At 31.1% G+C, this 16,754-nt stretch overlaps 1 protein-coding gene across 8 annotated transcripts in view; it reads left to right on the top strand.

Moving 5' to 3' along the window:
• The first annotated feature begins 1,701 nt into the window (after positions 1-1,701).
• The window catches only part of LOC107443775 (uncharacterized), a 38,830-nt gene continuing 23,777 nt past the window's right edge, over positions 1,702-16,754 (top strand). Inside the window, exons 1-6 of one of the 8 annotated variants that reach the window (XM_016057743.4) lie at positions 1,702-1,947; positions 4,545-4,709; positions 6,067-6,185; positions 8,215-8,277; positions 8,398-8,439; positions 9,903-10,154. In XM_016057743.4, coding sequence (XP_015913229.1) covers positions 4,598-4,709; positions 6,067-6,185; positions 8,215-8,277; positions 8,398-8,439; positions 9,903-10,154 — 588 coding nt within the window. In that variant the 5' untranslated portion in view covers positions 1,702-1,947; positions 4,545-4,597. Of the gene's footprint in view, positions 2,213-2,570; positions 2,647-4,544; positions 4,710-6,066; positions 6,186-8,214; positions 8,278-8,397; positions 8,440-9,902; positions 10,155-16,754 lie in introns of those variants that run through there. The other 7 variants (XM_016057745.4, XM_016057746.4, XM_071186680.2 and 4 more) reach the window with 7 other exon arrangements.

Here is a 16,754-nt window from a genome sequence, read left to right as displayed (position 1 = left end):
TCCAAGTTCTCACAGCAAATAAATACCTCTGGGTACTAATCCAGCAGTTCCCATGTCTTCTGGATTGGGTTCAAAATTACAAGGCAACGGAGTTGAATATTAGTAGTCGTAAACTCGAAATTTAGTCGGCTGTGCAATGACTGTTATAAAATAAACTAATAAATTTGGCCGGGATAGCCTGGTTGATAGGGCGTTGGACTCGTGTTCGTGAGAATGGGAGTTTGAATCCAGCCGGCAGAAGAATACCCATGTATAAAATGGTGACTGGTGCATGTTAAATCTGTCGGGGTCACAGATTCCTCCAAGTTCTCATAACAAAGAAATACCCCTGGGTACTAATCTGGCAGTTCCCTTGTCTTCTGGATTGGTTTCAAAATTACAAGGCCACTGTGTTGAATATTAGTAGTCGTAACTCGAAATTGGATCGGTTGTTCAACGGCAGTTATAAAAGAAAATAAAACTAATAATCAAAATGTATTTTCTTGTTCTCTTTCTAACTCTTAGCATATTTTCTACGCACTTTCAAAATTTCATGTTTCTAAGTCTTATAGATTTTGCAACGTAAAAAAAAAACAATTGAGAAAAAAATTCGCGAAAAAATCATTAAAAATTGCAAATAAAATATATTCAAAATGAATCAAAAAAAAAAAAAAACTCTATTAAATATATAGTGGCTCAGCACGCCAAATTTTTACTCTGTGCTTAAAATGTGTTTCTTTTGTAACTTTTTTCCCTCGTTCAAAAAATATGTGCAATAAAAGAAAAGTTCTACATAATAGTCTCGTCACAATTAATATATTTAACAATAAAGTGATATTATCAAATTTTTTAATAATATAATGTTAATACTCAACAATAAAAAATAATGACAGTTTACTTTAGGTGTATAGAAATGGAATTGAACTCATAAGTTCCCCATCATTTTCAGTAGCTTAGGGCCCCACCGAGCTTAAATCCGGCCCTGATGTGCATGAACCGCATTTAATAAGAATGGTCTTGTAACATGCCATTACGATTTTCATCCTCCGGGAATGGTTCCCCCGCTTTGGTAGTCTGACCATCTGCTTAGCGAAGTCAAAGCACTTTCCAATAATAAAGTAATTAATGAAATAACGGCTGAACGAAGCAATGAGTGCACACAAAATATCATAAAAGCAGTTGTATTAAGGGCTGGTTAGGAATGTGGAGGGGTACTACATGTAAAAAAAATGTTACAATCGAACGTGAATATGATTGGTTAAAGCACAGATTTTCATAAGCCTCTTCAAATTACTTCTTTGCAGCGCTAATAGTCCTTAAACTGAATAATTTTTGATTTTTTTTTTAGTGTATGTTGTTGTTGTTGTTGTTGTTGTTAATTTACGTCGCACTAGAGCTGCACAATGGGCTATTGGCGACGGTCTGGGAAACATCCCGGAGGATGATCCGAAGACATGCCATCACAATTTTGATCCTCTGCGGAGGGGATGGCACCCCCGCTTCGGTAGCCCGACGACCTGCGCGCGAAGTCGAGCACTTTACGGTAGCACAGTTTAACGAGGACCAATACCGCACACCCTCGGTCCCTACGCAGACTGATCCAAGTGGGTCACCCACCCGCACACTGACCGCAGCCAGTGATGCTTGACTTCGGTGATCTAATGAGAACCGTGTCTTAACGATCAGTCCACTGCGGGACATTTTTTTTTTTTTTTTTTTTTTAGTGTAAATATTGTATTTAAACTGCAACCGTTGTCAATGCCCAGCTTTTTGTGTTTTCTTGCATTTTCCGACCTATGCAAGTTAATAATCAATATTATTTTGTTAGAAAATCTGCGTTTTAACTTTATTCAAGTGCCCATTTTTGCAAAAAAGTAATCGAACTGTTCGTATTTACTCAAAAGGTTTTATTTCATGGTGACTGTTAATAATTTTGCTTTGAAACAGCCTAGTCGTTTCTTATAGGAGGTGAATTGATTATGATTGTTTGGCATTATGATATGCTTATAAACTTACTTTCAGTGTGAAATATACTTGACGTTTTGTTTTTGTTAAGTGCGTGTGATCTGTTAAAATACTTAAATCTTGAATATCGGTTTCTTTTTATTGTGTTTAAGTAATTTTTAGCGGAAAATCATCAGTTGCTTTATATCGACTGTATATATTTAAAACTTACTCTTTCAGTATGCTCTAAATTTGAGTTGATAAACACCTACTTTATACCTCATGATTGGTATGAGTATTGATTTTTTAAAAATTTTTATGTATTGGCACCCTATGTTCTAATATTTTGATTTTAAAATCCATTGCGTGCAAATTTAACGTGTAAGAACGAATGATTGTTATAAATAATTTCATATAATTGTTAAAATAGATTTGTTTGTTAAACATGTTGTTGGAATATTAGAAATGCATATGCATTTAACTAATATAATTAATTATACTTTGTATTTCTTTGATTTTATGAATATTTAAATATGTCTCATATTAGAAATTAGGTTCAAATGTTATGCTGTGCTTTATACTTGATTATGAATTTCTTTTTTTTTTTATAAATTCTTGTATTAAAATAGTTATCAAGCTTTGACGACCACTGGCAGGGGTCTGTCCTGGCCAAATTTACTACCGTTTAGCAGTACCTTCCGAAATTCAACTTTAGGAAAAACGGTAGTTTTACGAAATACTTTTTCTTAAAATTTTATTTTTGTATCCCTTAAGAAACGATAAATTCTTATTTTTACCGTATTTTTGTGTTGATCTTTTAATCTAATTTTTAATTTTTCGCAAATTACGTCTAAATTTTCACAAAATAGGTACCTCTCAGTAAAACCTAGATAGACCCCTGACTGGTGCATAATATTTGGACTGGACAATCAAATAATTTTGAATGAATTATTTATGTATGTTAACAGGCAATTAAAATTTATCTTTATTCATGCATTGAGCTAAGCATATTTAAATAGTGATTTTTCTGATCTTCAGTTAAGTTATCATTTCTTTCACATCATATAAATACTCATTTATCTCATCGTGTCTGTATAATATGGGTGTTTAATATTTATAATTATTCTGATCTATTGGTAAGTGCACAACTTTCAGTAAAACTGGGTTTTTTACAGCGAGGTTTTACAATACTATATTAGGTAATGTTAATATAATTACTTATAAGTAATTATAATAACATTTAATAGACCACCTTTTTCAATGTATGAGGCCAGTATTTTCATGTTAAATATGCTGTTTGTTCATGTTCGGGACTAAAGCAAAGTCTCATCCTGTGTAATCTTTTTAAACTATCGACCAGTAGCACCCAAAAGAAAAACCACATTTTAAAAATTATGGTTTACTTATTGGATAAGACAAATAAGTTGTAGCCTGAATTTTTAACTAAATTAGTGAATTTTTGTATGAGGTGAACTATGTCATTATAAAAATGTTGTAAATGTATAAAAACATTGAATTTTTACAGAAAAAAAAAACCTGCATGAAGGGACTCTTTATTTTCCATAATGTTAGGGTTGTTGGATTTTTGTCTGGCCTAAAAAAGTCGGCTTTCATTAGAACTATTATTTAAAAAAGAAAAAAATTAAAAATTCAAAGTAGTGCAAATATAGTTTTATTGATGTTACAAAAAAAAAAAAAAAAAATACAACTTTCTTTGTTTGACTTAATTCTACCTTTTTTTAAAACTTTTCTTAAAAACTGAGAGTATGTAATATATATACAAAAAAAAAAATAAAAAATACTAATGCTTTATTAAATTATCAAATAAACAGAGGATTTAGTTTTATTTATATCCAAACTACATGGCATAAACACTATTGAAATTTTATGTTAATCTTTTTCTGTTTTTGTTATAATTTTTGAAAGGTATATTGTTATAATTTTTAAAGGGTATTATAATTTTTGTTATATTTACAACAATTCAAAACTAAATTTTTTTTTGTAGTAATAGATGATGTTTATAAATAAAATTTTAAATTATTCACTACATTTCTGTGTTCCAATTTTATTTAAAGAAATTAATATGTCAAACTTCTGCATTTTAAAGCCATGAAACTATCTTTTCATACTATCATTATTATAGTATTGATTGTTTTCATCACTTCAGCTATAAAACTTATAAAATTTTCCATTTTGCTGCAATATTAGGCACCTGATACATAATATCATGACTTATTTTACTTACATTATTTTTATTGCATCGTCACCAATAAAATAAATTTTAATGCATGTTTGTTATATTTTAATAATAATATATATATATATATTTATAAAAGCCCTTAAAAACAAGCTATTTTAAATGAAAGCTTGTCTTTTTAATAAAAATGGACTGTTTTTTGGGACCCCTGATTATTATTCAGTTATCTCTAATGCTGCATTAGGAAAAAAGAAAAAGGATAATTTTAATTACTTATATGCTTATTACTATTAAATGATTAAACAATGCTATATATAGATTTGATATTTAAGGATTTTTATCATAATTTTGCTTGCAAAAAAGGAGAAAATAAAATTTTTGTATAAAAATAACGACAATGGGTTAAAGACTTTTCTTTTTCTAGTTCCACTGAAAGATTTGACTTGTGTTTCTCATTATCTTTATATTCAATAAGATATGTCTGAAGTCTCTGTGACATTAGATGAGGAAGAAGGGCAGTTGAAGGAAGAAGAAACAAAAGAGGATGTAGAAGATGTTTTTGAAAGTCCCGAGAGTCCAGAAGTATCATGTGAGTTTAACATTTTATTATTTACTAAATTAATAATAGTTCATAATCTGCTTTTATCCAAGCCAATGATTTATATAAAATATTAATGGGATAATGTTTGATTAATTACTATTTATGCTACATAAATACATATAATGCATGTTTTCTATACATTCAAAGCTATAGAATTTATCATTCTACTGAACGCTAAATTTGAATTGAATTTTTTTTTAATCTGTTTGGGTATAAACTTCGCAACACAAATATCAGATTTTCAAAAAAATTCAGTCATTGGCATCTACAGAGCATAATTAAAAAATCCTGAGATTGGTTTTGAACTGCTTTTTTGTACACTGTACAAAAAAAGCAGTTTAAAACCAATGCTACACCTACTTTTTTGTACACTGTAGGCATAGAACTGCCTTGGGTTGCACTGCACACAATTTTGTACCTATTGTACTACATGTCTGTGTACAACATTTATCACATATTAAAACTTCAAAGCAAATTCTGGCAGCAAACTTCGATCATTTACGTAGGTAATGCTACTGTAATACTATGATGGTTAATCATCAAGAGAAGTTGTCCCGCAGTGTACTGATCGTTAAGACACGTTTCCCAGCAGATCACCGAAGTCAAGCATCACTGACTGCGTTTAGTGTGCGGGTGGGTGACCACTTGGATCAGCCTGCGTAGGGACCAAGGGTGTGCGGTATTGGTCCTCGTTACACTGTTCTACCGTAAAGTGCTCGACTTCGCGTGCAGGTCGTCGGGCTACCGAAGCGGGGGTGCCATCTCCTCCGCCGAAGATCAAAATTGTGATGGCATGTCTTCGGATCATCCTCAGGGATGTTTCCCAGACCGTCGCCAATAGCCCATTGTGCAGCTCTAGTGCGACATGAATGAACAACAACAATTAAAATTGATATGTAAATTGAGTTTAGGCTTATATTTGTATACTTAGAATTCTAATTCACCATTCCTATGAAAAAAAGAAACACATTATTTGCAATATTGAAGGGATCTGAGCATCTCAGTGATAAACCAGTTGCCTGACATCTAAACAGGCCTGCATGCATTAGATAAATGCATGGACTTAACTGTGTTTGATAACTCAATAAAAAATTTTAACATTTAATTTCCTCTCCTCCTAATCCCCTGTCTTATCTTCTATGTTCAACAGACCTTGTACCTTCACATTTCTCTAGCTATTTCCATTGTTATTAAGTTTTAACTCTTACGACACCAATTAAAAAATCAGTGGCAAAAAAGAAAAGAAGAAAAAAAACTTAGGTCTTTTAGTAGTTTCAAAGATAAAATGGTTAGATTAATGGTAAAAATTTTACTTTAGAATGGTAAACATTGTACTTTCTTGTAGGTTCTAATGATGAAATTAAGAATGAAACTGAAGAAATAGAAAGCAAAGTAAAAGAATTTGAGATCACTAATGAAAGCACAGATGGAAAAAATTTTGATGTTGAGTTGGATTTTGAAGGGGTTAGTTTGTACTGCTATTTTCTTTTGTTTCTTTACAACATTGTTTTATATAAATTATTAGTCTATGTATCAAAGCTAATTATAAATAAATATTTTATTCAAGAAGAATTTTCATAAATTATGTTATTATTATGCAATTTGTTTTTCTTTTTCAAAATTAGTTATTTAACAATTATTTTTCCTAGCTGTTGTTAAATTTTTTAGTTTCTCTCGGTTCATGCAAGTGAGGTTTCTATTTGTTTGCTCTTTCTTGGAATGAAAATGATTATTGAATCATAGATTTTCAAATGTTATTTTATATATTATTTCAATGTATATTTATGTTTTTATCTGAAAGATCTATTACAGCTTTATATGTATAAATGTTTTGCTCTCAATTTTTTATTGAAATAAACTTATTAAATTTTTATAGTTTATTGAAATAAACTTGTTTTTGTTATATTTTCCTTTTTAATATTAGTTTAAGCAATTTAAAAGCTTTTTTTTTTTAATAAAGAGAACATTTATTTATTACTGAATTACTGCTTATTGTGCTAATTTTTAGCCCTTTGCTTACTTGTTGACGTTTTCCTATTCCCACTTAGTAACGTTTTATTTATTTTTTGAAGGTAGTCACGGAATTGAGAAAAATTGGGGGAGTTTTATGTATTTGGAAAAATTTGAGAAATGTTAGGAAATTCAATAGAAATTTATGTTTTGAGTTAACTGGAACTCACATTTTTTTTTCCTTTCAAAAATGTGTTAAGCGACGCATATATTCTTTTTAATTTGAACAGTAATGTTTTGTAATCCTTTTATGTACAAAAATTGAGTATAATCAAAAATTTAAAGTAAAATTTGTGCCACTAGTTACTAAAGTTTGGGAAAATCAATAAAATCCATCTGCTAAAGTTAGAATGGACAAGAGCGCTGATTGATAATCACTAATTATGAAATGTGTGTTCTCATGACATTTTTTTTTTTTTTAAATTTTTTTTTTTAATAAAAATATGACAATATTTTTCTGATGCTCAACTTAATGCATAAAATTAAATGTTTATGCGTTAACAAAGTACAATTTATGCAACATGAATGTTATTGTAAAAAAAAAAAAAGAATTGAGTTACTTTCAGATAAAAGCAATCAAAATAAACAATTCTTTATTTGTTGTAGTTTTAGATATTTTTTTTAATAATAAATAACTGAAAGAAGTTTTTAGTAGTTATAATGATTAATTTCAGATATTTTTTAAGATAGATTTTTTATTCTTAAAGCTCTATATATGTATCATTTTTTATTTAAGGCTTGTTTTAACTGGCATTAAAATAAAGCACTGTTTCAATAATGTTTGTTTTAATATCATATTTAATGTACATATTTTATCCTTTCATTTAACTATAATCATTGAATCTCACAGTTTGATTTTTAAAAACATTTTACAAAAATAAAATGAGGCTCAGAATCATGGGTTAATTTTATGAACAAACACTGCAGATCTCTTTATTTATGGTAAATTGTAACTCCATTTCATATTTTAGTGTTATTTTACTCAAAAGTTATATTTCTTCAGATGTTATTATGTTGGAAAATGTTTCTTCCCCCTTTTATGCACTTTCTTTGCTGTCGGTTTTCTGTTAGTAAAATGATCATTGGTCACTAATTATTGCTATTATTATTATTTTTTTATATAAAAAAGTGGGCGTTACTCTTTTAATTTGTTACATTGTTATACTTTAAGTTCCGCTATTTGCATTTAATTTTTACTGTGATTATGTAAGATGTAAGAAAGTTTGCTAATAAGGTTTGCCCTTTGTAGATACAATATATAATGGCTTCCTAATTCTTAGGTAGTCAAAATCTTATTGGAATTTAATTTTCTTTACACACCTTTTCCTGTAGCATGTTCATATCAGTTTTAATCTAAAATTAAAAATGTTTTTAATCTGATCTTTTCATAAAAAGTCTGAATTTAATGCTTAAGAATAATGCTTATCTTGTTTGCCGCCAAATTTTCATTCATCTCATGATAAATATTATATTTGCTATATAGGAACAAGCTTCTGATAAAGAAGATGGGGAAATACCTGGTGAGAAACTGCCAGATGAGGAAAAGGTAATATTTACTTTTTGTTAGAATATAATGAATATTGCATATTTTTCCTTTATTAATTTAGTTGTTTTTACCTTTGTTAATATGCTTTTTTTTATTAATGTTGATATTTCAATATTTTAGGGTGAATTAGAAGAAGGAGAAGATGGTGAACTTACTGAAGGGGTACGTATCAATCTAAATTTTCATTTGTTAAAAAATTATAAATTTATTTTTCACTGTATCATGTACATTCTTTTTAGCATGTACAATTTTAAATAATATTATTATTTAAATCAGATCATTTATATTAAATGTATTTTAAATATTTGAGTGTTTGATCAAAATATTAAATATTTGAGTGTTTGATGTTGCTGTTTGGCATGTCTTTGTTTGGTTTCTCCCCCTTGTTTATGTTTAGTATTGTTGTTTAATAATATGAGGAAAACAGAGAGAGAATTTCCTAAAAATTTTTAAATACTCATACTTAACAACTTGTATGGTTCAACAGTACCTTTTAATACCCCAACATAATACATTCAGTGGTAATTTTTGAAAGAGTAATATTAATGGGAAATTGTATTAAATAATAAATATCTAAACAGCCATTAAATTCCACTTATTCAATTTAGGAAAGATATGTCAACTAATTAAATGAAGGTCAAGTATTGATTGTTTTAGTTAAAAGCAGAATATTGTACGGGTCTTTTCTTTATATATTTTTGAAAATCATGCTTTTTGGGGCCATCTTAAGCTAGTCTTTAGTTTTTGTTATTAAGCTACTTTTATTTAAATTAATAAAATTATTCTCACAACATTTAATTCTAATAATGTTTTTAACCTTAAATTTTTCCAAAATAGTGTGTTTTTGACAAAAAGGGAAATTTATTATACTCTGAAACAACTACTCTTGAGAAGACTGTGGGGAAATTTACAATTGTTTAGTACATTATTTGTGAAATACATTGTTCTAAATACGACTAATTTTTGTTGTTTTTTAGTTTATTTTGTTAAGATGTTTCTTCCTAATCAAATGATTATATTATTAGCACAATTTCTTCTTTTTTTTATACAAGTATATTGGGAAGAATAGCGGTATTTTCTTCTACAAGTATTTATGGTTGAAAACTATAACTTTTTAGCAGGGATAAAAATTATAAATTTAATAGAAAAATAATGATTTTAGTATCCTCCTTCTAAGTCTCATTCAAATATAGATTTTCTTGATTTAAAGGTTTTTTCAAATTTGAAATTCATATAAATGTTTTCTTTTTTTGCCATTTTGGTACTGTCTAGTTTCTCTTCCTCCCTTTTCATTCTAGACAGAAAGTCCGCTTTGGAAACAAGAATAAAACATAATTGGAGATTTTTATTAAAACGACAAGACTTTCCCAACTTATTCTAAAGTAAAATGACTAAACGCATAATCTTTTTCAAATTGTCTTTTCCTTGTAACCACCAGCAAGTCAAGTGTTTTTAGATTCTTGTAATAGCTGAACTGTAGTTTTACACTTCATTCATCATTATGCTTCATTCTTACTTAGGCCATGTACGTATTTAAAAACCTTAAAAGAGTTAATATTGTCATACATAGCAGTTCTGAAGATTTTAAAATTCATTTTTTAATGCTTTATTTCTCTCATTTAAAGGATGATGAACTTGAAGAAGGGGAACTGGAAGAATCTGGACCAGCTGCTAAAACCCCTACCAGACAAGTGTGCCGGTTTTTCAACCGGGGGAAATGCACATTTGGTCAAGTTTGTCGTTTTTTGCATTTAAATAATAATTATGGTCGTGGAAACTACAACATGTTTCAGAATAATAATGATAGGTATCCTAATAATGGTGGACCATGGCCCCCAGCAAGTGATCCTGCCATGGTTAATCCAAGATCTGGAGGAGTAAGTGTAATTTTGAATTATCACACAATAAAAAAAACTTAACAAGGTTTATAGGAAATTTAATTAGGGTTGCATTGGGAAATTTACAGTGGGTCATAGTAACCAGGGCTGGAAAAAATCATGTTGAATTGAATTTTTTTGATTTAGTTGAGTCAAACTTTTGGAAAACCAAATATCTAATTGTCAGTTTGATATTAAACAAAGAGTAAATGAAACTCAACTTGTACTCATTGAAAGGCACTGTTCCTAAATTACTTTTTCCAGAACAAGCCTTTTCTGATTTTTTTAAATACATTAAGTATATATTTTTTAAGTTTTTAACTCTTTTGTCAGGATGGACGAAATGACTCGTCTTAAAAAATATCGGCTGTTGGGCTGTTTACTATTGTTTTGTTAGTGAATATTGAGATTTATTGTAATTGATTATTACCTTTCAAAGTAAAATAAAAGGGTGGGACTTATTTGCATCATAGCTGTGATGAAAGTGTTAAAGCCCTTGTATTTAAAAAAACATAAAATTAAAAAGATGTAATTGAAAGATTTATTTATTGGTAGTAAAATAGAAAATAATTTTATGCAATTAATTTAACTTATGCAATTCTAAAATTTAAAAGTTTTCTTTCATTCTTATCTATGCTTTTGTTTCTCCCCCCCCCATCCTTATTAGCAGGTTAAAAAACCTTCATTATCAATATAATTTTACATGCTACATCCTATATTCAGGAGCAAAATTGTTCTGCAATAAATTTTTGATATTAACCATTCTGTGGGTATCGTCAAAAATAAAGAATTCTCTCTAGGTAATTATTACTTTTTTTTTCAAAAAAAATATTAAAAAGTAAATAAAAAATTCTAACAAAAATTGCAAAAGTAGAAAACCTTAAATTAAATATCAAACTATATTTACATGTTTATGTTATGAAATAAATTTTACTAACTGCATAGATAACTTTTATTGCGACTTGCTGCAGGGAACTCTTATTGTTTCAAGCATATGTACATGTATTCATGTATTGCACAGCTTGTATACTTTGGGGTATTACCAAAAGATATAAAGGAGATAGCTTACCTCCACCAAAAGGCCGGGAACACTTCGTATTAATCCATAGACTTCTAAATAATGGCAGTTTAGAGTGAAACATTCAATATTAAATTTTATTCACAATCACAAACATATGGACACAAAATATTTACGGACACACTCAACAAAAAAAAACATGCTTCGCATCGCAGTTCTAAAACAGTTCTCTCTTGAACCAGAGTGTCAGTGTGTGTGGGAGGAGTCGGATTAGCGTGATTATCACGCGCTCACTAGATGAAATTAAGTGATAGATTAATGATTTTAATTGGAATTTCCAACATCCTCCCACCTTTGAGTTTTTACACCAAGAAACTCAAATACGCTTTTCCAAAACATCCTTTTCGTTTTCCCCAACTTCAAGAGGAAACAGTCTCGATGTTGATCGTAGAACTTCACCACTTTTTGTCTTTAACTTTACGAGTCTGATGTTTCCATCTCGTGACGTGAACACTTCGATGACTTTCCCTAGAGGCCAATCCAGTCTCTTTGTGTTGTCACTGGATATCAGCACAACATCGCCTATTTTGATAGGTGAAGAACTTCGCATTTTTCTATCGAATTGTCTCAGCTGTCCCAAATATTCCGAACGAAAACGTTTCCTCAGATCTTGTCTCAATCTTTGACGGTAGGCAAACCTTTTATTCAAAGATTTGCTGTCCAAGAGATCCAGGTCTGGTAGTCCAACTTCTCTGACCTCTTGAAGGAACATGCTGGGAGTAAGAGGCACTAGATCACTTATATCTTCACTGACGTATGTGAGAGGTCGTCCATTGATGATACTTTCACAATCACATAAGACAGTATTTAATTCTTCGAAGTTGAGAGACGTCCGACCTAAGACTTTGCGAAGTATTCGCTTGAGAATTCCAATCAAACGTTCCCAAAAGCCACCCCACCACGGTGCAGATGGGGGGATAAACTTCCAGTTAATCTTATTCACTGCACTGTTTTTAACTACTGCATCCCAATTAATCTTTTTAAGAAGATTGTTCGCTCCAACCAAGTTTGTTCCGTTATCAGAGTAAACGATAGCTGGTCTTCCTCTACGAGCCACATATCTTCGAAAAGTCTGTAGAAAACTTTCAGTGGACAGTGAAGTAGTCAGTTCCAGATGAATTGCTCTAAACACAGCACAAGTATAAATGACTATCCACGACTTCTGATTTTCTTTCAGATAGAGAGGTCCTGTAAAATCTATTCCTGTAATTTCAAATACAGAAGCTGCTCTTAGACGGTCAACAGGTAATGGAGCTGTTGGAGTTGCAATTGGTCGTGAATCAAATCGTTTGCAAATTATGCACTTTCTAATAACTTTGCGAACAGTCTTTCTGAACTTCAGAATCCAGAACTCTTCTCTAAGTTGGGTCATTACAATCTGAACACCTGCATGACCAAGAGAACAATGTTTCCAGTGAACAAGCTTTTCAACTATTGGATGATCACTTGGTAACACAGTAGGAAATTTGAAATTCTCCAAGTCGTCCTTTAACGATAGTCTAGTCTTAATTCGAAAAAGTCCATTATCATCCTCAAGAACTTGGAGATTCTGTAGTCGTTTATCATTAGGTCCCGTGAAAGATTCTCGCTGTGCTATTTTTAGCAACGAAATTTCAGTTCTGTTCCTTTCTTCCACAGTTATGTTTCCAAATTTTCTAGCATCTTTCTTCTTCTTACAATTATCCAAAAATCTGTAAACCCAGGAAATAACTATTAGTAGTTTAGAGTAATCGGAGAAAAGATCATAAATTTTGTCTTCATTTTCTGTATTTGTGACGCTGACAACTGTTTTTCTTTTTTCTGCATTTATAATTTCGTCATCAGGAAAAATATTGGATTTAGGCCAATTGTCAGGATGGTTTTGCAACCAGGAGGGTCCATGAAACCAGTTAGACTTTGCTAAGGTTTCAATACTACATCCTCGGGAAGGCAAATCGGCAGGATTTGATTGACCGGAGATGTGATTCCAATCATCTGGGTCGGTCAAAGTTCGAATTTCTTTCACACGATTATACACAAAAGTAGCCCAGTTTTCATTCTTCTTAATCCAGTAAAGCGCATTACTGGAATCAGACCAGTATCGTGTGGCAACCTTTTCCATTCGTAAACTTTCTTTCACAGTTTGGCAAAGTCTTGCTCCTATGTTACATGCTAAAAGTTCTAGCCTAGACACTGATATTGGCTTCAGTGGGGCGACCCTTGACCTAGCCTGTATTAATTGACAAGTGATTGAGTCCGGTGCTTCACTCCTCAAAAATATGCACGCAGCATATGCTTTTTCGGAAGCATCACAAAATACGTGCAATGTTATTTCCCTAACTCCCTCATTTTTATCTAAACACCTGGGGATAGAAATATCATTTAAAATTTTGAGTTGATCTTTCCACTTAATAAATTTCTTAGCCATCCAAGGTGGCAACTCGGAATCCCAAGACAATTTCAATTTCCAGCATTCTTGTAATATTAATTTTGGTATTAAGGTTACTGGACAGGTAAATCCAATAGGATCAAAGATTTTGTGTACGGTTGACAAAATATTTCTTTTAGTTACTGATTGATTATTTGCAATGGGATCTAAATCTCTTAAATCAATAGATAAAATGTCCTTTTTACTATCCCATTTTAAACCCAACACAGGGACTGTTTTGGTTTCGATCAATTCAGATTCAAATTCTTCAAAAGGAGTATGCTCCCACCCACGTAAATTAAATTTTGCGGAAGCGAGAATTTCTTGTGATTCATGAATAAACTTAACTAATTCTTCTTTATTTTCAACACTGTGTACACAATTGTCTACATAAAAGGATTTCAAAAGTTTTTGAGATGTTTCTTTATATTCAGAAGAAACATTATTCAAATGGAATTCAAGAGTAGCTCCTAATAAGAAAGGACTCGAAGATATTCCAAAAACAACCCTTTTATGCTGAAAAATTCGCAAATGTTCTTTTTTACCGTTCTGCCACCACAAAAATTTTAAATAAGCCCTATCTTGTTCATGGAGTCCGATTTGCAAAAATGCCTTTTCAATATCGGACACAACTCCATATTTTCCTATTCTAAACCTGTTTATGACAGATGGTATAAGTTCTACTAAGTTGGGCCCCTTTTCTAAACAGTCATTGATAGAAGGCGACTCTTTATATCGAGCGGAGCCATCAAAGACGGATCTAACCTTCGTTGTCGAATTTTCTTTAAAAACAGGGCGGTGAGGTAAATAGTGTTCGGGTTCAGAACAATGCGCCTCCTCTATGATACCCTGATCTAACCAGTCATCAAAAATTGTTTCGTATTCAGTAATTTTGCCTAATTTCTTAAGGGATTTTACACAATTATCGAGTCTTTTCTCAGAAATACCCTTACAATTTTTTAAGGGGGGATGCCCATCAATCCAGGGCAATCGAACTTGATACCTCCCCTCAGAGTCTCTAGTCACGGTTCGAAAAAAATGCTCTTTCGCCGATTGTTCTAATTCTTCCCTAGTTTTTTTCTCACTGGGGTCAGCAATACCAAGTGTGTCTAACCGCCATAAATCTGAAATATTCGCATCATTCACATGACAAGATAGGACGGTATTTGTACTATCTTGTTCTTCTGCCTTATTATTCTTTCCCATTAGAGTCCAACCTAATTTAGTTCCTACGCAAACCAATCCTGAACTAAGTTCCTCTATTCCCCCACTGAGCAGTTTGCCAGCGATGTCAGCCCCAATTAACAAATGAATTTCTAAGGGAGAAGATTGATATAACAACTGATCATTATAACCCTGTGTAGTATCAGTTAAAAATATGCTACGAGATTTAAGTTCTTTTATATGAGGGAATAAATTTATTCTAGAAATATTAGAACAAATTACTTCCTGATCCAATACCTCAAAATTACAATGATAACTATTATCTACATTACTTATATGAACTAAATATCTTTTATGATTTTCTGTCTTTTTAACACCCCCAAATAAAGAATGCAAAATAGATTCTTCACCGATAACATCATATTCCATACACGTTGCAGCGTATTTCGATATGTAAGATCGCTGCGAACCCGTATCAATGAGAATCCGAATAAATTTGGTTTTATTATCCCCTCGTATTTGTACTACTAATGTTTGTAAATAAACCTGACGCATGCATGTAGTGTTAGTTAAAGAGCTTTCCGTAACGACTTTTTCTTCCGACCCCTTTTCATTAATTTTATTGCCATGAAATTCTTCATTCATTTTACACATAATTAACAAATGTTGCCCATTACATTTCAAACAATTAACTTTATTTTTACAAAAGCGCCCAATATGTCTAGGTTTATAACTTAAGCATCGAAAACAGACACCCTTTTCCATAAGTATTTCTTTCTTTTTTTCAAACGGTAAATTCATAGCATATTTACAATCTTGACTTAAATGGGATTTATTACAAAATACGCACTCATCCACTTTCGAATTTGCCAGATGTGAAACGTTTTGTTTTGAGCTATTAATTAAATCAGCGGCAGATATCTTATTCCTCTGGAAGTGGTGAGTCATCGGTTTTCTGTTATGATTTTCTAATCCGAAAGAAGAACGAGCTATCAATAATTTTTGTTCTGATTCTATTTCCTTTTTCAAAAAATTTAAGAGATTAGCTAATCTATCATTTCCAGAAATCTCTGGTTTTAATTCACTTTGCGCCCGTTCATATATCTTCAATAAATCGCTTGGCAAACATGACTCAATCAAGGGATATAACAAAATAGCGGAGAAATTATCTTTCGCTACGCCCAAAGATTTAAGAGATCTCAATTGCCCTTCTAATGTATCGTACAATCTGACTAAGGAATACTTTTGACCTTGAGGATTCGAATTATTTATTACTAAAGCAAGAAGTTCTCGAATATAAACTTCAATCAACAAATCATCCCTCCCAAAACGCTGTTTTAAACATTTAATAATTTCTTCATAATTTTTTCCTGAGGGGGGAAATGATTCTACTAATTGTCTCGCTGCCGAATTTTTTACAGTTGATTGAATTAAATACTGTAGCTTATCGTCATCCTCAATGTCCGAATCTTCGTGTATTTTTTTGAATTGCCCCCACCACTGAAGCCATTCCTTAATGTTTCCATTAAATTGTTTCAATTCTAATTCAGGAAGTTTGAACTTGCGCGGCGAATTAATATTTTCAGTAGAATTTTTTAACACGGGTTCTTCTATTTTCGGTTTTTCTATAATATTCAGACGTCTCTTTAATTTAGTACTGGTTTCTAGAAATCTATCTTCGTACACAGTTATTGCGTCATATTCTAAATCAAAATTATCTTGCGAGCATGTTTGATCATCACTTAAAATGGATAAAAGTTTAAAATCCAATTCTTTCAATTCTTTGTATTTCTGTTCTAAAAGAACAATTTGTGTGGCCAAAATATCGGGATCATTTTCATTTTCTTTCAATAAATCTAACGCCTTATTCAATGCCTTTGAGAAATTACTTCTCGCTGGCGTTCGTAATTTTCTAACACTCTCAACTGACATATCTAATTCGTATAAAGTT

This window comes from Parasteatoda tepidariorum, chromosome 9 (assembly GCF_982258835.1).
Source record: "Parasteatoda tepidariorum strain Cologne lab strain chromosome 9, Ptep-v5.0, whole genome shotgun sequence".
NCBI lineage: Eukaryota > Metazoa > Arthropoda > Arachnida > Araneae > Theridiidae > Parasteatoda > Parasteatoda tepidariorum.
The sequence above is the reverse complement of the archived record's forward strand: the minus strand, read 5'-3'. Positions and strand labels throughout refer to the sequence as shown.